The sequence below is a fragment of the Caloenas nicobarica genome, chromosome 5 (assembly GCF_036013445.1).
Source record: "Caloenas nicobarica isolate bCalNic1 chromosome 5, bCalNic1.hap1, whole genome shotgun sequence".
NCBI classification, from domain to species: Eukaryota; Metazoa; Chordata; class Aves; order Columbiformes; family Columbidae; genus Caloenas; species Caloenas nicobarica.
This window is the reverse complement of record NC_088249.1, coordinates 38312223-38335346: the sequence shown is the minus strand read 5'-3', so window position 1 is coordinate 38335346 and position 23124 is coordinate 38312223. Positions and strand designations below refer to the sequence as shown.

General features: G+C 43.1%; 1 protein-coding gene across 4 annotated transcripts in view; it reads left to right on the top strand.

Moving 5' to 3' along the window:
* The window catches only part of DPF3 (double PHD fingers 3), a 164793-nt gene that overhangs the window by 68023 nt on the left and 73646 nt on the right, over positions 1-23124 (top strand). For all 4 annotated transcript variants that reach the window (XR_010606271.1, XR_010606272.1, XM_065635541.1 and 1 more), the window contains exons 2-3: positions 3163-3323; positions 8453-8560. Coding sequence is in view for 2 of the 4 variants with exons in the window: in XM_065635541.1 (XP_065491613.1) it covers positions 3163-3323; positions 8453-8560 (269 nt within the window). In the remaining 2 variants the exon portion in view is untranslated. The remainder of the gene's footprint in view (positions 1-3162; positions 3324-8452; positions 8561-23124) is intronic.

Genomic DNA, 23124 nt, shown 5'->3' with positions numbered 1-23124 from the left:
GTTTTCCACTGAGATATGACTGTCATAAGGAAATACTGTTTCTTTACTTTCCTATATTTTATTATTTGCCACTTTTAAAAAATTCCATTCCAAACATAAGTCAGGGAAGCCCTCGAGGTCCCAGTATCTCAATACTGACCTTTCCAGTGAATATTTAGGGGCTGGTGTTTTTGATCATGTTTACTGTAGTGGCGCCAAGGCGAGCTTTCTTAAACTATGGAGGTGGCTAAGTGCTTCTCCAGAATCATTTTTCTTTAAGGCAAAAGATTTAAAATCTTTAAAATAAATGTAATGAAAGAGCAAGATGAAAAGGTTGTGTCAAGAGTGAATTTGACCCATTAACTTGGTAGCTTCTCTGCCATTAGGATCTCAAAAACCCTTTTCTCTCTCAGAAAAATCTGAAATTTAATCTTGCAACCTACTTAACAGTGTGATTTAAAGCCAAATATTTAGCATTCTAAGATTTATAATTATTTTCAGTCTTAGAAGAAAGTGGAAACAGAGGTCACGTCCAGCCAGATCCTATGTCGGAGTTGCTAAGACCTATTGGTTTTATTAACACAAATGCTTTGTGGTGTGCATATTCTAATGACTGGAGTAATTTTTAGCATAAAGACAACCTATGCAGTGGTGGCAGTTTGTTGTCACACAGCTGTGCTCTTCCTTCCAGTAAACTTCCTGGAGTTAGCTAGCATCCCTGGCTTAATGTAGGGAAAATCTGACATAGCTCTGTGGAAGCTCAAGTGTTCGTGGAAAGAGCTGTTAATCTTTGATCAACTGGAGTCTCCTTGTTACTGACTTTGATTACACAAGTGTACAACTTTAATTACATCTTTTAATAAGCTTTCATTTCTTCCTAGTCACATTCTTTTTATGGTAGTGCAGATTATCTTTTTCCTTTCTCCTCTGCTCCCCTTCCCTCCCCCCCCAGCCTTTATATGGAAAAAGGGCTTTGAGGTCATTGCAGGGAATTCAGTGTCCAGAGGGATCCTGCTGTACGGGCTCTGCCCTCAGCTCTGCCCTCCACTTGCTGGTACAGCCCAGAGAGCTCCCTCCAGCTGCCCTGCAGACATCATTCCTGCAAACATCCATCCCTGCAAACATCCATCCCTGCAAACATCCATCCCCACGCTGGCTGCTGCCCGTGGCTGCTGCTGGGGCTCATCAGGTAGGGGACAGGACTGTGAGGTATCAATGTTCACACAGGCGTTGGCTGCTGCATGAAACCTCTGAACAACTCTTAGAAAGTCTCTGCAGCCAAAGGATGTACTCACTCTTGTGTGCAACTCCTGCTTGTGTAGAGCTGTCCCCTTCTCTCTTTCCCTTTGGGACACTCTGAAATGCAGTGGCTGGGTGGCAGAAGGCAGCAGGAAGCTGGTGGGCTCCAGCATCCAGCCACTGTGCTCGTTCCACATCCAGGGGCTTGGCATGCTGGATACCCTCTGCTCATTAAAGAAATGACCTAGTGGAAGCTTTGTGAGAGACTTACAGACCTGTAGTTGTAACTACTTGAGATATGGCTTAAAACAAGCATAAAGAAATGCTTTTTCACATGTATCATATTTCAGCTATGGAACTCATCACACTACAACATTTTAGGTATGAAAAAGATAAGTGAGTCGAAGAGTTGGTTAGATAAATGCATGGAAGAAAGATTCATCAAGGTCTATTAAACCATTGGGTAACCTGAGACTTCAGGAAGTTAAGTTCTGATCATCAGAAATGACAAGGGGGAACTAGAGGCACCTCTCTCTGTATTTGCCCCGCTCTTGTGCTCTTCCCTGAGCCGCTGCTGTTGGCCCCTCTCAGTGAGGCCAGTACAGCCTGGGGGAAAAAGGTACGGATCCCATGGAAGCCCTAAGGCGCAACCGAGGAGTGACTTAAAAGTTGTGAGTCACAAAAAAGACACAGATGGTAAAACAGAGCAATTTGCACTCATTTGATATTCAGAGGTGTGCAAAAAGAGTATACTTTTTAAATGCCAGTTGTGCCTACGAAAAAAGTAGCAGGGAAAACAATTAATAGAACAGGAAAGGGAGCCTCTTTTATCTCTGTGCATGTATCCCTTCGGCTCCCTTGCTGTGCATGCTCTACTCTTTTTGCACATTAATGAATATCCAAGTCAGAGCAAGTTATGCTATGTATCACTCTACTCCTGTTTTCTAACGAACTTCCTGCTAATGGGTAGCTTTCCTAGCTATTCATGTCATGACTGAACTTCACCTTGACAATAGATCAAGAATGAGGTTCAGCAGTGTGGCCCACCTAGTTTGCAATGCTCCAGCATGACAGCCGCTTTGTGTCCTCAGGGTTGCTCTACTTTGATGCTTTTCCCTGTTTAGAAAAATTTGGAGAGAGGATTCTGGTAAGCTCCAGCAGGCAGAGTTTTTAAACCTTTCTCAAGGGAAGCTGAAGATTCTACAGAATTTTTGAACAAATAGTTATTTATGAAATAAGCGACACTGTCTTTAGAACTGTTCCTCCCACTGGGCTCCCAAGGAAAGCAGCATTTGGCATGCTGGATCTTACTGGTTGCTGTTGTAGCCTGCTGCTGTTGGTGCCTCAGGCTTGTCTGTGGAAAACTCTGGAAAGGTTATGACAAAATGTCTAGTCTGACCATTGCAGACATGGCCCTAGTTGTTAAGGGGTGTGTTTTCATGCCGCAGAAGCACACAATATGAGGACTATGTCCTGTGCTCTTACGGGCTCTCTGACACCAGAAATGCTGGAGTGGGATTGTTCTAAAATTGGCTGGTTTTCTGGTTGCTCAAAATATACTGCAGGAGTTGCTGTAACATAGAAGTGAAATGACTGGTTTGCTGAACTGGCTGAACAAACTACAGGGGAAGAGAAACAATAGAAATAGGTTGCTGTGGTGTATATGTTGCCTGACCCAGGATCATTGACTGGTGCTCATTTGCTCATTCAGTAGCTGTGCCACCGCTGGAAAGATCTGTGTCCAGTTCCTGAGAGTCTGATCTTTTAGTGGCACTTTCTGCATCATTTGCTTCAGCAGTGTCTCATGTCAGCAAGCTTGGCATGGGTTCAGGGAAAGTTTTCCTGCTTGTCCATTTTAAAACCAACCTTACGTCCCCTTTTTACTAGTCTTGTTTGAGGGGGCAGTGTGATCTTTCTTACTCTCTGCTCTGTCTCTTTTGGCAGACTCGGGGACCAGTTCTACAAAGAAGCAATCGAGCACTGTCGCAGCTACAACTCTCGGCTGTGCGCTGAGCGAAGCGTCCGCCTTCCCTTCCTGGATTCACAAACTGGAGTAGCTCAGAACAACTGCTACATTTGGATGGAGAAGAGGCACAGGGGACCAGGTTGGTAGTGTTGTGTCTGTGTATGCATGTGCATGTATGGGGGGCTGGCCACTGAGCCCTCATGGGGTTTAATTAATAGGAGCTCAAACCTGCTACAGGCCACACAGAAGAGAAGCTGCCTAAACCTCTGTGCCTGCGGGGGATTTCCTTTGGTAACTGCAGAGAGCTCATCCTAATTATTCTCTCTCTATCCAAAGAGGTGCCTGACATGGTAGTTTCTAAGGCTGCATCACTGTAGCTCTTTTAATGCTATTGATCCCAGTCTGTAGCAGAAGACACAATGCCCTTCCCTAAGCAGGACTGGTATTATCTTCAGGGTGGAGAGGTGGAGGTGAGAGTTTCTCAGATGAATGCTGAACATAAGGTATTACATTGGGAAGGATATAAAGCCACAGTAAAGTATAGGAGAGTCCACTTATTGGACTGGCCGTTGTTCTGATGGTTAAAAAAATACCTATAACTCCTCGTTCTGATTTGGACGAGTTACTCGGATACCAGTTCTGGAGCTGCAAGTTTCCTCAGGTGCAGAAAGAAGTTGGTATATATCCTTAAAGAGCTTTGGCTAATGCCTGTTCCAAAGCTCAGTGAAGCTGAGGGGAAAAGAGTGCTGTTACTTTTGTAGACTTTGGTCAGTCTTTCCTTTGTTAGAGTAAATCCACCTGAAATCCTTGTTTGAAAGGCAAAGGACAGACACCAGTCTGAAGACTGGAGATGCTACTCAGATGAAAGTCCTCCTGAACCCCAGGGGGAATTTTGCTAGAGTATGGCTCAGTATCCATCCCACCATAGCTCAGAGAGTGGATTTTTTGACAGCACCAAACTGGGTTTCTATCTTTTTTTCCTTTTCTTTTTTTTTTTTTCTCCTCAGTGCAGACCAGAGAATCCAGGTAGGGAGGGGGCTAGGGTGCATGGGCACCAGAAGCACAATGTGCACACATGCGAGTTCCTGTGGACCATACCAAAATAAACCCCAAAACTCCAAATCTGGAATTATGGGAAGGTGCAGCCTGCTCTTACCTCCTCCACTGGCCAGTTTGCAGGAGGTAGAGTGGGAGTAACACATAGAATATTTCCCTCCACTCCTGGGGGTAGACTAAGAAAGCAATTGCTGCCTCTGAAGATTTCTTAGCTGAAACTTTCCCTCTCCCTTTCCCAGGATCCTTGAGAGAGAAGGATCCTTGCACAGCTCCTGTTCCTAAAATATCCAAAGTCAATATAGTATTGTCTTGCAGTACTATCAGAGAAATCTTTCTATAGTAAAATACAGCCACTTCTGGTGCAGGAGACAACAGGTGCTTTACCAGTGTTAAAAATACCCTGAGAACGTTTCAGCTGCCAGAACTACTGGGGTAATCTGGGACTGCTGAATGTGGTTTACAAGCTGGGAGTTGTCTGAGGTTCTGGGCTAACCCTTCTTTTGTAGGTTGGTTCATGACCACAGCTGGGTTTTTCTTTCAGCTGAAAATCCCCCATTCCTAAGAGATTATGCTTAGGCAAAGATAGCTTTCCTTTTTTTTGTTTGTTAATCCATTTACCCAAGGAATTTATGTTCTTGTAACATCTGGTTATGAATAAGGTGCTGCTATTTTTATCCATTTGAATGCAGTCATAAGCAGGTATACATCCACTACCTCCACAGGTAATGTTTTGGCAAAAGCATCTGCTATAAAGAGAGACATAGATAGTTTTGTGTGAGTCTCATTGGTGTCTCTGCACTTACAGAAGAAATCATCATAAAACTGTTATGTCATCGCACCAGGAACCAAGACATCTTAATGCTTTGCCTTTCTCAGCCATGAGCTCTCTGGACTACCCTGAGCAAATTCACTGTGCAAATTTTTCTTTCCTTACTTCTGATAGTGAACTGTTTGGCAGCTTCTCCTGCAAAAGGGGATCAGTGGCATTTCTCCTGCAGGGCTGCAGTGGGGACTAGTGGTGGAACATACTTCACAGAAAGGCTTAAGTGAAACAAGCCTCCTGCATCTGCATTGGCCACCAAATCTGATGCCTTTGTTAGTTTGAATTAAAATAATCAATACAAAGCAGCCTTCCTCCCTCATTTTTACTCTTCTCTTTCTTCATTTTTATTAGCCCATTTAGTGCTCCGTTGGGTGTCTTTGCATCATCTATTTCTAGTAGTATTAGGGTGGGTCGAAACATCCCTCTACCCTTCTAGCATGCCTTCTTTCAGGTTGCGCACAATGCGTTTATGCCCATACTGAAGGGCTCTGAAAATTCTCTGCCAGCCACCCTAGTGTCTGCCTTGTGTTCTGTGTTCACTGCCATTTACTATTCCTAACCCGAAAAACTGTATAAAGACAAATTGCAAAGTTCCAGGACCTCTTTTCATGTACAGAGGGCTTAAAAAACAGAGAGGAGAGTCAGGATCTCAGCATATTAACCTGGTTTCTTGCTGTCCTTGTTGTTAAAGGAGTCAGAAAACAGCATCTCATGATAAAGAGTTCAGGGTTAATTTCACACAATACTGCACATAACTCCCTCCTCCTTTTTTTTCCCCTCCCCCGGTCTTTCACACCAGCTTTGAGTTATGACTCTCCTACACTAATGAGATAAACAACATAACTAACTGCAGGTTCTGCTATTTCCTCTGTAAGCAAAGGGCTGGAACCTTCTCTGGTTGCCCTATAAGGCACCAGAGGGAGAGACAACTGAGGCATGATTGAAGGCAGTAAGATCTGTATTTGCATTATTTCCATATGCACTGCAAGATCAACTGTAGAGGGGCTGGAGTCAAAGTCCAGAACTGACCTTCTCCTTGTTACCCCTCCTTTGTGTAAGTAATCAAAGATCCACACTTAATGTGAGCCAGCAGAGTGACAGATGGGGGTCAGGGTGGAGAACTGATGGTAGCATTTGGTGGGTTTGGATCAAGTGAAGGTCTGGTGTATGTTTTAAGTTCATTGGATGGCTGGGTATTAATGAGCCAGGGTATTGTGTATAGGAACAGAGAGCTTCCCTCAAGGGGTGCAGAGATGGATGTTGGATCATCCATCTCTTATTGATCTGTCTGCCACCTGGAGTGGGCTGTAGGCCCTCTAGGGAAGAGACTTTCCCACCTCTTTCTTTTCAAGGATACCTGCTTTGTTTCTTGTCGGGCTTTCAGCATTTTTGGTCAGCTTTCGCTGTCCTGGCTGAATCCAGGACTGCTATTTCGTATAAGAGTGCTCCATAATTGAACCCACATTAACAGATACTCCCTCAAAACTGCAGTAGATCGTTGTTCCTCTGTCTGGGACAAATGCTCAAAGCTGTGGTGCTTATTTAATTCAAATGACTCATCTGTGGGGGCCTGTGCAACAGGGGGCTGATTCTGTCCTATTGCTTTGCTCTAGCAAGTGTCATTTCAATGTTGTGAGCTCTTGCACAGGACCTGCTGTGAAAGGGTGAGGCTTCTTGCCTTCACCTCTTTAATGACTCACATCAGAGTCAGGCACAATCCACCTCATCATAATAGCAATCGTTTGCAGTGGTTAATGTTTGCAAAGTGCCATGAAGAAGTGTGTCCAAACACTGCAGAAGTGCTAGTTATTATCATTTTTATTCCCAAACCAGTCCTGAGTGCCCCACTCTGAAATATATCCTTCTTGGGGTGGGCATAATGCCCAGCAAGCTGTGCAGCAATGAAAGAAGGGTGCGAAAAGCCTCAGTCCAGTAGCACTTTGTGCCCTGGTATAACCAGGACCTCTGTGAATGCTCCATCACGTTGCCATACTCAGGCAGTGTGCTGTAGATGCTCTGTTTATGCACTGAGGCCCTGGAAGTAGGTGAAAAGTGCTGGGATCTGAACTGGCATTCCCAACAGTTGAAATATTTTAAATCAGAAGCTTAGGCTTTTCTTGCGGAATTTGATGAGCCCATTCCCTTGAGGTTAATAATTTTGTTGTGTCTTCACCCCTACCCCCAAGTATCAGGGTATTGCTTTTTATCATTATCCTCATTTGGTTCAGCGAGTCAGTTTTGTTCCCAAGCTGGTATACCTTCCTGGCTGCTCCAGAAGGGATGGCTGAGAACTCTTGGGCCATCCTGCTGCCCTTGAGCTGTTCTGCTTTCCTGGCACTGCCTTGACTGTTGTCCAACTGTTGGCACAGTTTCAGACATGGTAACACCACTCCTGTCCTCTGTTGTGTGGTCTTACCTGTTTTCTAAGGGCAATGAGTCTGGAATTGCAGTCGTGCTCTGTAGCCCCTTCAAGACTAACAGCAACAGCAGAAGGATAGAAGAGTCAAAGTAGAACTGGTGGATGGAGAAGGCAGGGGAAGCAGGGGAGAGGATGACATTCTTCTAAATTTTCTGTGTCTTGCTGGGTATTTCTGTGTGTCATGAGTATCTGGGGCAGCTGAGGATACTTGGAAGCCCTTGGCAGTGTGGTCCTGTGCCTGTACTAGCGAAGCATTCATGAAGCCCAGCTGTGTTCTGAATACAGGAGAGCAAAGCGTAGGTTGAGCATTGGCTAAGGGGTGTCTGTCAGGAGAACCAGGGCAGCTCAGAACCCAGCGTTGCCAAATGTGATTCAATGAAGCATGCAGTAATATAAACAATGCTGCTGTATCTCCTCCCTCATTTGGGATGTTGGCATGAGGAGGTAATAACAAGAAAGAAGATCTGTCTTCAAACAAAAGTCCAGAATTTAAATGAAAAATACAGAGTCCAAATAGCCAGACCTCATGGAGCTTGGTTTGTTCCTACTTGGACGACACAAATGTCCTGAGCTGCTTTGTGCATCAGGGCCTTACGATCTGCATGTTGGAGCTTCATATCTTTTCTCTCAAGGGGCTTTCTCTGCCCATGGAGGAGGCATCACCCCTGTGACCCAGGAGAGTCTGAAATTCTATTTACCCTGAAGAAATCACAAATTATTTATGTGCGGCTCTGGTTTCAGTGAGCTGAGTGAAGTATATAAGTGAGACTTAGATTCTCTGTAGGCCCGATCCCAAGAGGTGCTGAGCAGTCTCAGGAGCACTCAAGTATGTAGTTCTGCCTCATGATTTGCAGGATTGAACCTTCCAACAAGGAGACACCAGAAGAGCAAGAACAAAGATGCTACAGACAGTGCTTGTGGTTTACAAACTGAAATGTGATTATATTTATTTTTTGTCTTTAATCTTCAGGCCTGGCCCCAGGTCAGCTGTACACGTACCCAGCACGTTGCTGGCGCAAAAAGAGGCGTTTGCATCCCCCTGAGGATTCCAGGCTGAAGCTGCTGGAAATTAAACCTGGTAAGTATTTGTTTGCCCCTCTCTCTCCTCTCTGTGTTGTGGATCAGCTGGCATACATGCAAACCTGGCAGTTAGACTTTGGGCTTTATCTTTGCTCCTCTCTGACCATTTCTCTTTGTATCTGTTGCATCTTACTTGATTTGCTGTAACAATAACCACCAAACCCTGTGCACTCAACTCATCCCTTACAGAAATGTGTACAACTTGTATTGAATGCAATGGGAGCTGAATTTACCTTCCACAGGGGTGAATGTTAGCCTCTATTGTCAAATTTATAAGGATGTAAAGAATCAATAGGTTACTAATCATTTGCCTCAGTGTGTTATTAACACAAAATCTCACTCTGGCATCTGCTGCCTTGTCTTTGTGAAAAAGACCTCTGTGAGTGTGGAATAGTACACTGATAAGATTTTTCATAATGGGGCTGGGGACCAGGGGTGTGACCAGATTATGAACAGCAAAAATAAAATTTAGAGCATATGCCATATTTTTGTATGTGTGTATGCCTGTATGTGTACTTCAGTCTATTCTTCTTTCATTCTTGTTGTCCTTGATACTCTTCTCTCACAATTAAACTAAGTGAAGCGATGAGTCTGGATGCTGAATGAGTGACTGTAAAGCAGAGTGGAGCATCTACAGCTGTGTCAGGTAGAGCGTAGTGTTGTGAATTCTTCCCTGCAGTTAGTAATAAAGGCTCGCTGTCTTTGGGGTCAGCTATTATGCGAAAGAGGGAACAGACGTATTCACAGCTGTATGTGGTTTTTAAGAGGCGAGACACAGCCAGTACAAAAAGTACAGGAGAAAAGCCCAAAATGTAAATTAAAAATATTTTAAAAACCTGTTCAACAGAAGAAGATGTCTGGGAACCGAGCTATGCAAGGCAGTACTGATGACTTTGCTTCTATGCAGTAGTTGGTGAAGACAGAGGAAGGGGTGATAGAGACAAGTTCCAAGCCCAGTAAACTCAGAGGCAAAATTGTTGATGTTGATCAAAATGTTGATTTTGGTAGAAACAGTTTCTGAAGGCTCCCTACCTTCAATATAGGAGATGTCAGCAGACAGTTGGAAGGGGGAAGAAATGCCTGTAACCACTCAGCTGGGGTTCAAACCAAGGGTGAAATCTCAGCCAGCAAAGACCTCAGTCAGACCTCACAGCAGAGCTGCTCAGAAAGAACTGGTGAGGTCAGTCAGATACACTGATGGGAATGAGACTGGACTCTAGGAAGAGGATAACACTGACCCATAGAAATATCTGCCTCAGACTTTGTGATGGTGCAAACACTGCTGTGCCTTGGTAATTTAGTCAGGTAAAGCAGTAGTGTGGAGTTTCTGTCTTCTTTGCATTGTGTTTCTTTGCTGTGCTCACTGAATGCCAAATTAGCACATCTTACATGCCGGAGGGCGTGAAAGGCAATTACCACAAAGTTATCAGATAAAGAGACCTCAGCATGTCTGTCTCTGTGTTGTTTTCCCTGCTGTAAACATCTCTTCTGCATCTCAAGAGTGCTGCTTTTGTTGCATTGCCAGTGGCAGCCAAGTAAGGCAAGTTATATTGCTCTGCCATTTAAATCTATTTTCCAGCCAATTTCTATCTGGTGATTAACTTTCCTTATCAGTTACACCACAACATAATTTGACTCCATCTGTGCATATCCAGAATGGATTCACTAGCCCAAAATGAGACTTTTCCCTTCTCTGATTTGAAAGTATAAAACCTGTGGAAAACATTGGGTTGCCGTTTAAAGGTGGCTTTTGACAATCTGAGGAAAACATACTGTAATTTATTTTCAACAAGGTCAGCAGAAATCTTCTACTTTTTTTTGGGGGGGGGACACTGTGGTAAAGCTTAATGCTGAACTAGGAAGCTACCTACTGCTGGTCTCTTTATTCCTCAGTTAAACATTAGGTGACTGTGGGGCAAATATAGGGCAATTTAAAATCCCTTAAAAAGCACACAGATGACAACTGTAGGACACCTAAAATAAATTTGGAAGAAAACTAATCTAAATGTTCCATTGTTTCACTCCACCTGGGTACTGGACATCCTAGTCAAGGATGAGAGCTGTTCTCAGCAGCCAGAGAGTGCTTGTGCTGGGTTCATGTGCGATTGCCTGATATCTATATAGGAGGCTGTTGAATTGGTTATATGTTACATAACATAGGCAAGCAATGCAATTCTACATCACCAAATTAGGACCTAACCTTAGTTTTAGTATGTTTTACATTTGTTAGCTGTTCAGAAGTACTGCTTGTAAGACTGCCACTGCAACAAACACAGAAAGGGATCTTAGCTCCAAAAGTTGCTAATCCAGCAGCCGGTGGGATCAGCCCCAGGCAGTGCGGATACCTGCTTGGGCTGCATCTGGGCTTTTGGAGTGGCTCATCATAGCCATAAGTTGTATCCAGAAGTTGAAGACTTCTCCATAACTCGGGAGATACACAAACCTTGGATTTTTGTTTCGGTAAGTTGTAGCTAGTCATCAGCTGGTCAGTAAGTAGAATCAAAATATTTTCATGCTAGCTGTTCAAGGATATAATAAATCATTTAGTAATAATATAGTATTTACAGTCACAAGCTACTTTTGCAGTGTTGGTAGCTTGCAGGTTTAGGTAGTGTGTGACACAGCTCAGTGAGTGAGAGTTTCATATTTGGTAATACCAAAACCTAATGAAGAAAATAACCATGCTCCAACGGTCTATAACGGTGCACTATAATGTTTTTCTTGGGGTCAGTTGCTGCTTGCTTCTTAACAGAACATGGTACTTTTTATTGTTCTGGTCTGTTGCTTTTATTTAGTTTCAAGTGGAAACATTTGGTTTTAAGAACAGTTACAGCCAAAGTTGTAGAGATCAAAATGCTGGAATAGGTGTTGCTGGTGCATCCTTTCGATGTGTATTTTCTTGTGCCACAGTACTTAGAGTTACGTGCATGGATTGCCCTAGTAACGTTGTTTGATCAAGGCTCTAGCAATGTTCGTGTTCATACTGTTTCTAAGCATTTTCCATCCCATCCCGTAGGCTATCAGATAGATATGCGGTGGAAGTAAAGTGTCGCCAAAACCTACTTATGATAACTGCTTCAGTGGCAATACAGTCAATATTATTACCAGACCTTTAGGAATGGCACTAAGGATTCCTGAGATTTACTTTCACATGGGTTGATCTTCATCTTTCAGTGGTACATTCGTGTCATGAGAACCAAGCCTTATGGCTCAAGTATATTGATGTGTTGCTAATACTGTGGTTTTCTAGGTACAGAGTGCTAAACTTATTAGGTGTTGATACTCTCTTAATACTCATGAAATTACACTTCTGTTTAACCAAGTATGGGCAAACTTCATTCTCTGCAGAACCGGGCAGTGATATCACCACGGCACTTCAATGTGGAGCAGTGGGAGGATTGGAAGCAGCTCATGCTTCCACACTCACTCCTCAGCTGGTTGTTCTCCTGGCCAGTAAAAGAGCAAGAGCAGAGCAGAGCTGCTGTGCGTGGGAGGTCTGGGGGTCAGGGAGTGGGTGAGGGAGAGGTGGGACTGGGCTGGATAGCCTGTTCTTCCAGAGGAACAGGAGAAGAAGGAGAATTGCCAACTCTCCACCACCTCGAGCTGCAGGTGCCGTGAAGGCAAGCAGTAAGGTTCTGGCCCTCAGTAATATTAGAGGAGCTGGAAAGATGAGGGTTAGAAATGGAAGAGAGATCCCTGATTACACCCGAGGCCCCTGGAAACCTTAATTGCTCCTTATCCCATGTACTTAGTGGTTTTGTGGTATTGGGTGGTATCATGATTTTTGTGTTGGGTCAGGTATCAGTATGTGGAAGTGGTATTACCTATAGTAAACCCTGCTGACAGTCAGGTATTACCCAAGCTTTGCAGCTATGCAGATGAGAACAAATAGGGTGTGTAAGGCTAAAAGCTCCGGTGGAGTTTAAATTGGTAGTGTCCTGCTTCAGTTTTGCAAGATAGCTAAATATAGGTACGTAAGTACAGACACACAGAGCTTTTATTTCACATGCTATATAAGTGAAAAGCATATGACTGGAACACTTTTGTCTCAGTACATGGCTATCCTTTGGGTTTGGACTGAAAGCCAACAGTGAGGTCTCGCAGCCTTCCCACCCACTTGGAAGGTGTGGAGTAGTTTGTGTGTGCTGCTACTCTGGTGAGAATGAGCTGGTGTCCTGTGCTGGTGTCTGTCCTATGCTAGTGTCTGTCCTGTTGCTTATTTCTGGACAGTCTACTGTTCAGCTGAACTACAGAAGTGGCTTTTTTTTACAAAAAACAAAACAAAACAAAAAACAGCTGTTCAAGAGGTAAAAGTAAACAAAAGTATTTTTCATTTGCTATGGTGAACCGTGGTAGAATTTTTTGAGGAAACTACTGGAAACAGATTTTTAAATGCCACTTAAACCTGATCTGTTTTTAATCTGACATATGGGATATACCTATGTAAGTGTGCTTGTGGATGAATGGATGGGATCCCTACAGGTAAGCTATTACTCTTTCAACCATCTCATTTTACCTTGTACAGACTGCATCTGATTGTACATGGTACTGTGTTTTTTCTGGGAAGTGATGAGTGCCCCCACCTCTTGTGGAAGATGCTCAGCGTGTCTGTGGAGGTCACTGCTCTTTAAGATGAGGCACTTCACCAAGATAAAGTTAAGGTGAAATTAAAAAGCAAAGGACAGAATTCACATTAGTGTTGCTGATATGATAGCAGCTAGAGACTCAAGCAGCATGTTAGATCATCATCCTGGGGGTCATGGTGAAGGCTTTTTATACTCTCCGCTATAGTCATGTACTATAGCAGATCTTACAGTCCAAATATAGAAAATATAGTAAAAGAAGTACTTTGTTTCCAAAACGGAGAAGTTAGTGACAAAGATAATAAACTGCTCCTATGCAGGTTTAGCTGAAGGTTTGTGGTAGAGCTGGAAATTGAACCCAAGAACACAGAAAGAGCTCAGTTCTGCTGAATTCCGTATTCTTTTTTCTTTCTCTGGTTGATATTCCATTGTCACTCAAAGATATTAGAGCCTAAAAATAATTCAAACCACTAATTTAATGAGAATTTCTTTTATCATTTTTCTCAGGCCAATTAATATTGACTAGTTTCATTTCTGATTTCAGCAATTTCTACACAATGACACGTTGGTTCTTGTTCAATACTATGAGACAGCAGTGTTGTTTTGCTATGAGCGCTGTAAAGAAAGGCACATATTTTCTTAACAAAAGGTTTTGCTACTATATAGTATTTGTGGAAACTTCTCTGTGATTAAAAGTTAGGTTCCTGTTATATTATCAAACCTACTAGCTATGGCTCCTCTTTAATATCCATTAACACTGTCTTAGGATCAAAACCGGGAGAATAATTCTGGTGTGAAATAAGAGTATTTCTGCAGAATTCAGATTCCTGAAGGGGGCTATAATATCAATGTCTTGGTTGTTCAGATTCTGCAGATGTGAATTTACCCAAGATACTTTTTTGTAGAGCTAGATTAATTTTATTTAATTGTTCATGGCTTTTGTAAACATTTGCTGTCAGGAAACCTAAATTTGGGGCAGATGTGACATTACAACCAGCAGACAGGAGCAACTTTTGTTCTCTGATGACTTAGTCTAGATTCCTCAAGTAAGATGGAGTTTAATAGCGGTTTATCAACTCCTGTGGCTTTTGCTGTCTTCCCTCCAAAATCTCGAAATTAAAATGTTGGTTTAAATCTGCTTTTTAGTCAAGTACTTCTGCATTATGAAGTACTTAGCTTTTAAAATAACGCTCGTCTTTTTTAATATATTCTACGGTACTTTAAAATATCACTGATTTTAGAATTTTTTTTTTAATACTTACTTTTTTTTTTCCACATGCCTGATTCTCCCTGGCAGGTGTTTAGTTGGCAGTGGGCTCTGCACATCTCTTGTGCTCCTCAGGCAGGGGCAGCCGGCAGCGGTGGGTTACCAGCTGGGCTGGGACCTGACTCCAGCCCTCCCAAACCACCATCCATCGGGAGGTACCTCTCCAGGAATGGTGGGGCTCTGTGGGTGCAAAACGAGGGTAGGAGAGGGACTGAGCCTGCTCCACAAGTCTACTTTTTAACAGATATTCTTCTGTGGCAGGAAGAGCCTGTTTTCAAATTATTATTTGTTAGAAACAGGATTTGGTTTTGGTAGGTGGTGCCAAAGCAACAGTCCTGCAGTGTATTTAGGTCAAGTGTTAGGCAAATATCAGGTCAAATATCAAATAACTCAACATCACAGAGTGTGGACAATGATGAGCTTCATATTTGACCCACGTCAAAGAACTTTACTGAGCAATTCCACATGGGTCCTGTAGTTTCTGGTTGAGCTAGAGCAGATCTCATTTTCACCCACTCCCATCAATCTTTATTTTTGGCACCTCATGTAGAAGAAAACAAAAAAGTACTTAACTTTTTGTGGCAGGGAGGGTGGAAAATTTTCAGTTCTCATTTGATGTGTTACAGTGCACATCTGCACGCTGGCCATGCTGAATCCTGGTATATTGTGTACACGTCACATTTCTGTAGCACTTTGCAATAAAATGGGGCTTTACATTGTGAATCCAAATCTGGGAGCAGAGATGCTGCAAGGTTTTTGTTTGTTTGTTTGTTTGTTTGTTTGTTTTTATAGGGCTAGATAGAACATTTCAATCCAATCCCTAACCTTCTGTGATTCTGTGTAAGAAAAAGGCGACATTCATCATGGCTGTAGGAATCCCTAAACACCCCAACTGCTTTTTTCCTATAATTTCTTTAGCAAATTGGGAACCTCTCATGAGAATAGGGGGGAAATTCATTTTTTACCAGCTCTTGCTTTATTTGTACCAAAACAAATACTGATTTCTGCTGAGTCTTCTCTTTTGGGCTTCTTATCCAGCAAAGTACCTAAATATTGGCCTAAATTTAAGTAGGTGTTTGTTCATCAGCTAAGCCTGCATCTTACAGATGAATCCATCAGTGCTACTGCATCAAAACAGTAGGCTCCAATTCTCCACTTTTCTTGCCTTCAGGTTGTTCACAGCAGGACATGGCACCAGAGGCGAGAGCTGCCGCTCTGTGGCACTTAAACATCCAGCTATGATTGGGTTATAAAAAGAGACTTTGTATCCCCAAGAGAAAACTCATCAACGTGGGACCTCCTTGTGAATCGGCTTCTTCCTTTTACACACACATCTAGCCAGACTCTGTTCCATCTCATCCACCACCTTTACATTCTTCCTACAATGGGGACCTTTGCTGGTCCAAATCTCTGGCTAGATAGAGTTTGCTTCCCTTTTCTTATGTGGCACTAAGAATACCAGAGAACCTGCCGCTTTCTGCATGTATTCACTGAGACTGAATCATGGTGTAGAATTCCTGCAGTGAAATATCTTTGTCCCATTTCCAGTCTGCAGTAGAAGTGCCAACCTCCACATTTAATGTCCTGCCCCACTATTGTGTACTTGCAACACCTGTACCCCATGCAGGTCCACACAGCACCAAGGACAATGCAATATATCTTTTTCTCTCAGCTTCTCAATGTGTAAAATGGAGGTGCTAAAACATTGATTTCATATGTCTGTCTCAGATAAGTGCCTAACAGACAGCTGATAAATCTTTCTAGAGAATTTGGGAAGGGTAGAGAAGACTTTTTTATTTAAAGGAATGTATGATTACAGTGTGCCACTTGCCAAACCTTTCAAGTGCCAGTATTAAATGTTTTGGCCATCAGCAAGAAGCCTTGCAAAACTGGTATGAAAGTGTAGCAGCTCTGGTGCAAAACCTGGGCTTATGTGTACCAGGATGGTGATGAAAAACAAGTAATTTGTTACACACCCACATATACAAATAAGGAGACTCACCGTGGGTGAATTGCTGGGCTAGTTTCTGCAAGGCTGGCTGTCCAGCGTGTTAGAAAGATACCTCAAGTTTTTCACAGTGTAACTCTTCATGCTTCATTTTGGCCACCGATGAGCTGGCCTTCTGCACGTCATGGCTGCCAGGGTTGTGATAACTTCTCCTTCAAATCATGCGCTGTTCTTGCTGGGTATTGTTACGTGTGATAAGCTGCAAATTCTTAGACTAATTCAGCTCAGAATGTTCAAAGATGTGAGTGAACATGTATTTTCCCCCAAATGGGATTTCATGATTTTGCAGGTATGGAAATAAAACACGCTCATTTCTAGGAAAGCAAATAATATTCTATAAATAGTCCAGTCAAGAAAACAAAAACATTTTTTCTGCTGCTTAACTCTGCAGTCATGCTGCTAGAATTTACAGGATTAACTTTGTGTAAATAGTTTCTCTTTCATTTGTGGGATCTGGAACAGGTCACTACAAGTATTTTATGTGCATAGTTGTAGCAGGAGAACTGTGTTGGTTAGTGAAGATTGCTCGTATGAATCACCTGGGATTACTCCTGGTTCTTGTGTGGCTGAGCCAGTTTGCATAATTAGGAGAAAGCTGCTTGAAGAAGCCACTGGGCTTTGGAACCTCTCTGGGTTTTGATCAAAAGCCCATTGAAGCCAGACCACTCTGGCTCGAGTCATCAGGCTAAGGCAGAAGTAGCAACTGAACAAGATAAGGCAATTTTGGAAGCTGTTAAATCCCTGTCTGAGTTCTCCGTGTCTCGTCCCTGAGAGTGGGAACGTGGGCTGCACATGCAGCGACCCACAGACTGTTTTGATTTCAGAAGCAATGCAGCCACTTAGAGGTGATTTTTCCACAGGTGTGTAGTCTCAGCTGCATTTAGGATATTTGTGAAAATAGAGTTATGATTACTTTGGAGCCAGGCCATTTTGAAAAATGTTTTGGTCACTATAGTAGGCCATTAAATGGAAGGAATGAGTTGTGCTGATGAACTCCTCAGAGCCTTTACAGCATGACTGCAGGTCATCTCTGGGGCCTAAACCCGCAAGACACGAGGAAAGCTTGGAGGGCTCGGGTGGCTGAGGTGGCCTTGGCTTGAAACACCCGGGCTGTTGAGAGGGAGCTTGCTTGTGGTGCCGCCACCCTTCCTGTGTTATCCAGCCCGTTGTTTTGTTCTTTCACTTTTCTTGGCTACTGTGTGTTTGACCTACATCTGGCTGCTAGGACGCGTCTTTGGGAAGAGGTTTTTCAGCATGTGCCTCTTAAGCTGCCAAGGCCTGACTGTGAAAGCCATGTCTCTAGGAGACATATTGTTCCTACTGGAGAGGTAAAATGCTGTGAGATTTATCCCCTTACTATGAAGTTAACACCTCTGTTTGTAAGAAACCGTCAGGATTATGTATTTCTGAAACAAGCAGATTTAACCTTAAAAAGAGGGGAGTGCAGGTGAGCCAAGGATGGGAGAACGGGTGGCTTTGAAAGAGTGATTCGGTTCTCCCCAAGTCGGTGCGGGGGCCCCTAGGAGTGGGTGTCTCCAGCAGTTCCCTCAAGGCTTGTCAGGAGGAAGGGGTATGGGAACCCTCGGGGAAGCGCCAGGGGACGGTACCCAGGGAGATGGCGGAACCTGGCAGATTGGTTTCCCCCAAGGTGCAAATCATCAGCTCCCAGGCAAGGGGAGGGATCGCTGGGAAGCTGGAGCTGAACCCGAACAGCTTTGCTGGCAAACCTCCTCACGCTTTTCTCCATATGGCCCGTACTGACACCTGAAAAAGAACAGGCTGCATCGGCGAAAAGATTTTTGTGAAGCACAAGAATAGTTTAGATGCAAGTACTGGACACAAGGTTGTAGGAAATGGGTATATTTTATCTAATTCACTGCACCGATTTTGTATGTTCATGTGAGCAATCTTGGGAGTTCTCTGGTAATCATGTGAAAAAGGGTTTATAGGATCAAGTCCCCAGGGTCTTGTAAGTCTTGTAAGATGCCAAGCTGTCTAACCCCAGACAACGAAAGAACCCGAGTTTGGTCTTCAAGAACGTGAGTGATCTTTTTGTAGTTAATGGCACTTGTCATATGCTTAAAATTGAATCCACATGTAAAGTACTGGGTTGGACCAGACTTGCAGGTTTGGTACTCAGCATCCTGCAGGATGGAGCCCAGTAAAGTCACTGGGCTACTAGATCAACTGTGTAGTAGAACTTTCACACTCTTTTATAGAAGAAAAAGTTAACAAAAAATAGGAAAGATATTATGGAATATAATTACATTCAAAATATGATTTAAAAAAACACTTTTATTCAATTTTATTGTTCTCCTGACACACAGCAAATGAAATTGTTTTGTAGTCTGAAGTATTATAAAATTTATACCAGGTGATATTTTTCTGGTGTGTAATATAAAGGAATGAGCAATAAATGTTAATATAAAGTCTAGTTTGAAATCTTACAAGCCAAGCTTTACAGATTTGCTGAGAGTAGAATGGAGACCGTGATGACTTCCCCTCCCACATCCCCATACCTCTCACCACCTTCCTTGGTGCAAGTCTTCAGTCTGTCATTCCCATTCTCTGGAATAAATGTTTTATAGCCTGATAGTTGTCTTGTACCTGAGAGGTATTAAGTAAGTTTTTACTAGATTACGATACATTTCAATATTGCCTGCATTTTGCATTTGATTGCCTAATAGTTTATTACAGGTATTTTATGCTTCAGGATTCTGGCACCATTGGTGTTTGCCATGGTGTCCATTCCCAATAGTGAACTCTCTGGGGGAAAGAGGGTCAATGTAATGTACGTTTGGAGGGGAACTAAGAACGGAATTGGTGGATGTGGCTTTTCTGTGCAATGTCTTCCAGACCAGAGATGTCACTTAGGATGCACTTGGAGCATGGTTCCCCTTAAACAAACAAGGTAGTTTAGGGCTGGGACCTTAGCTGTGGTAGGTAGGTACAGTTCTGTTAAAGCCTACAGCGAGTAGCAATTTCTATCAGCTAAAACTATGGTTCTTGATGTAGAAGAAAAGATGAGGACTTTACTCCTTTTGATGGAAATGATGCACTTCTGAATGCAGGTTATTGCCTCGGGAAGTGTGGGGTTGATGTCTTAGGAACACATATGTTCATGATTAATATCATATACATATCATACAGAGCTGTAGTGAAAATCCCTGTGTTATGGGCCTAAAATAAACAGCATTGCATGATGGGAATAAAAGGAACATTTTCAAAGCTGGCTCAGACAGAGTGCTAAAATTACATTTGAACACTTCCAGCAAGTAACTTACTTCTTTGTGTTTTTGAGAGATGGTGAATGCTTTTATCTTCTCATGATTTCCTTGGTGCAATGTCTGTGACACAGTTACAGATATGTGCTACTCTGACAAAGTGAGGTTCATACTTAGAGGAATTTCTGGAGTGATGCTGTATTTGTAAATGATGCTGTGGCTACATCTGCCATGTAATGCTCATTGCCTAGGCGAGGTAGCAGCACAGCAGGAGAACTGGAAACGCAGAGGCTGTATCTGTGAGCAGTGCTGTAGACCAGGACAGTATCTGCAAACAAAGACACGATTAACTAAATAGAAAGGAGTCAAGATTAAGTGCTTTGTGTCTCTGAAGCTGCTATACCAGGATTTGCACTATAAATATACTTACAGTATATTCTTCCAGGGAGCTTTCTGTTAATATCTGAATGGGCAAAATAAAAAAATTAACCTCTGTCTCCTGAAGATGATGCCCTAAATACATCTGAACTCTCAGCAAGTGCTACAGATGGAACCAGAGTGCATCCAACTTTTTTGTTTTGCCTTTCAATCCTGAATCTTAATTAGTTCCCTACTGCTTTAGTACATGCACAACATTTTAATAGTCATAAGGACTTACTCCAATCCATGTTGCCGTTTCCACAATTCACTCTTTCATACCAGTAGCAATTCTCTCTCCCCTGCCCCCCATTTAGGAATAGCGTAAAGAAAACTAAATAGCCAAGCATGTAGCTGTAGATTGATGAGGTTGTCACACCATTGTCTTCACCATTTTCTTCCGACCTGCACTGTGCTCTAATAGATGGATGATTGCTGGGGGAGGGAGAGAGTTACCAAATCCCACAGCCAGATGTTCAGGGATGGACAGAGCGACCTTCTCAAGGAGCCCAGAGGAGTATAACTGTGTCCTTCTGAGGGAGGAGGACACTCAGGTGCCTCCGGCTGCCCGTGTTTATCTCTCTTTTCAAAAGGAGCACAAATGGGCTCAGCATGGCTGCAAGGATAGATGTTTCTCAGTGCATCGGGGGAGATGACCAGTCATCCGTCTCTTCACTGTGGAGTCTGCCTGCAGCCATCAATCTTGTAGCCCAGTACGGCAGCTCCTTTGGCTTAGTTTGGCTCAATGTTAGATGAACAAAGGGAAATGAAAGCTGAACAGGGGAAAGGAGAGAAGAAAAACTATTCTCTATTTCACTTTGTTTTCTCCTTGCATGGCTATCTCTCCCTCTTCCCCATTATCATCTATCTTCACTGTGTTTTGTAAGGTGTGGAAAGGGCCCAGAATATACATTTTCAGGATCTAGGAGTTTACAGTGTTTCTCTGTTAGCAGAGAAGAGAAAGGAGACAGAAATTGAAAAGGCAAAATTCAAGGCCCAGAGCTTCCATTTTTCAGACTTTTCTGTGTCAGTTTTCAGAACAAGCCTGACAGTGCTAGGTTAATGGTTGGACTTGATGAACTTGAAGGTCTTTTCCAACCAAAATGATTCTATGATTCCATGATTCTATGATAGTTTAGCTGCAGCAGGTGAGGAGAGGGAATACGATGGCTTTCCTCCATCTTGCTGTTTTTCTCCCTTGTTCTTCCTGATTCCTTCCTCAATGCCACTTCAGTGTTTTCAGGTGTGTACTTCATCCCTCTGATCCTGTTCTATTCAAAAAACAATCAACAGAGCCACATGATGGGGCTTTCTGGAGAAAGGTATGTACTGATGTCCAGAGCTGCGACGGCAGCTCCTGTCAGCAATCGCAAGCTCATTTGAGTCAAGCCTGCGGGATGCAGCAGCGCTGGGGCTGCACAGGCTTTGCACCAGCTGCCGGAGCTCATCCAGCACCTGCAGTTCCTGCTGCAAAACTGGAGGTTGTGCCAGTACCTTTTTTGCAGTTGGTAAGCAGCCCGTCAGAATAAAAACCATTCAGATACGTCTGCTTGTACACTTAGCACTGAATTAACTGATTTCAGCACTGAACTCAGATGGGCCAGTTTTGCCTGATGAAATACTCAGGTTTGGTGTACTTTGAGCCAGGCTGGAAGGAAAAGAGGTGTGTGAATTCACTACCTGCTGGACTCCCACATCTAGGGTCTGCTTTCTTCCACGGTGAGTTGTAATGTGGTTGCTTATTCTGTTTTCCCCTGAAATCTTGCCACTGGATATCACAGCAGAACATGTTTGGCTTATTTTGTAGAAGGCTTATTTAGAGATAGCATTGTTCCCCTTAGCACTGCCTCACTGAAGTGTTTGATTGACATTTAAAACCCATGCGATTGCATTTGCTTTTAATTTTCCTGGTTGACCTCAGTGATCTAAGCGTCAGGTCTGAAAGAGCCAGGCTTTCCTGCAGATTTCTGTCTCCCACACTTTACTGTGAGCAAAGAACTGAGATCTCGGCATACATGAAGCGTATTAGGAGATTCAAGGCCCAAATAAGCACTGCGACGGAGCAAGGGAACTCCGCAAAAGCAGATATTGGACAGAGAGATATGTCTGAATAATCTTTACCTGCTTTCAACCCAAATGGGCCATCTGGAGTGAACAGACTTATGCCAAGATGGGGAAAATTTATACCATCATGGTTTAAAGGGCTGTTTTGTAATTTGTGCTGAGGTTTGGTGGTGGTTTTGGCTTTTTGTTTTTTCACCCCCCACCCTAAACTTAAAGCATAAGCCCTCAAGGAAAACATTTGTTTGGTGAAAACCAGTTACTTCTTCTCCCCCACCTCGCATGCACAGGCTTTACAAGTGGGCAAAAAGCCTTTCTGAGTGAGGATATTCAGGGAATTCTTTCGTATTTTCTTTACAAAATAGATAGCATCCTTTTCCAACCTGTGCATTTAATTGTGCCCATTTTGAAAGAATGGTCATATTTTCTGCTGCTACCCATTTTCCCTCCCTACAGATTTTGAAAAAGACAAATCTTGTTCACGTTGTCATGAGACAGCCTACCCCAGATGGCACATCTGTGTCTTGGGATGCCCTCTGGCCGGCCTGTTGGCAGGCATTCCCGTGGCTTTGAAGGTCACCTTGTTTACACCTTGCGTTTTTCCCCCTCCCTATTCATAGTCTTGCTGAGCCTGCAGGCTGGGGCTTCACCATCTGCATTTTCTCTGGTGCCATTAATCTTCCTGTTTACCATTCCGTTATTAATTCTAGAGTTCACCTTTTTCTCTAAATGCTTTATAGGCCTCTTGGAATTTCTTGGCTTTTTGTGGCAAGAGATCTGAGCATCTCAATAGATGATTTGCTTTGTTCTTTCCCATTTCTGAAAGGATACCTACTAGCATCTCATGCCATTTTTCTGTTACAAGCCTTCCTTCTTATAACATTTTTCAATGATATAGCTTCATCTGTCAGATGCATCTTACCGTATGAGTAAATATTATCCTCATTGCTTGGAATTTGTGAATTGGCCACTGAAATCTGGTATCTGTGGAAATAGTCTTGC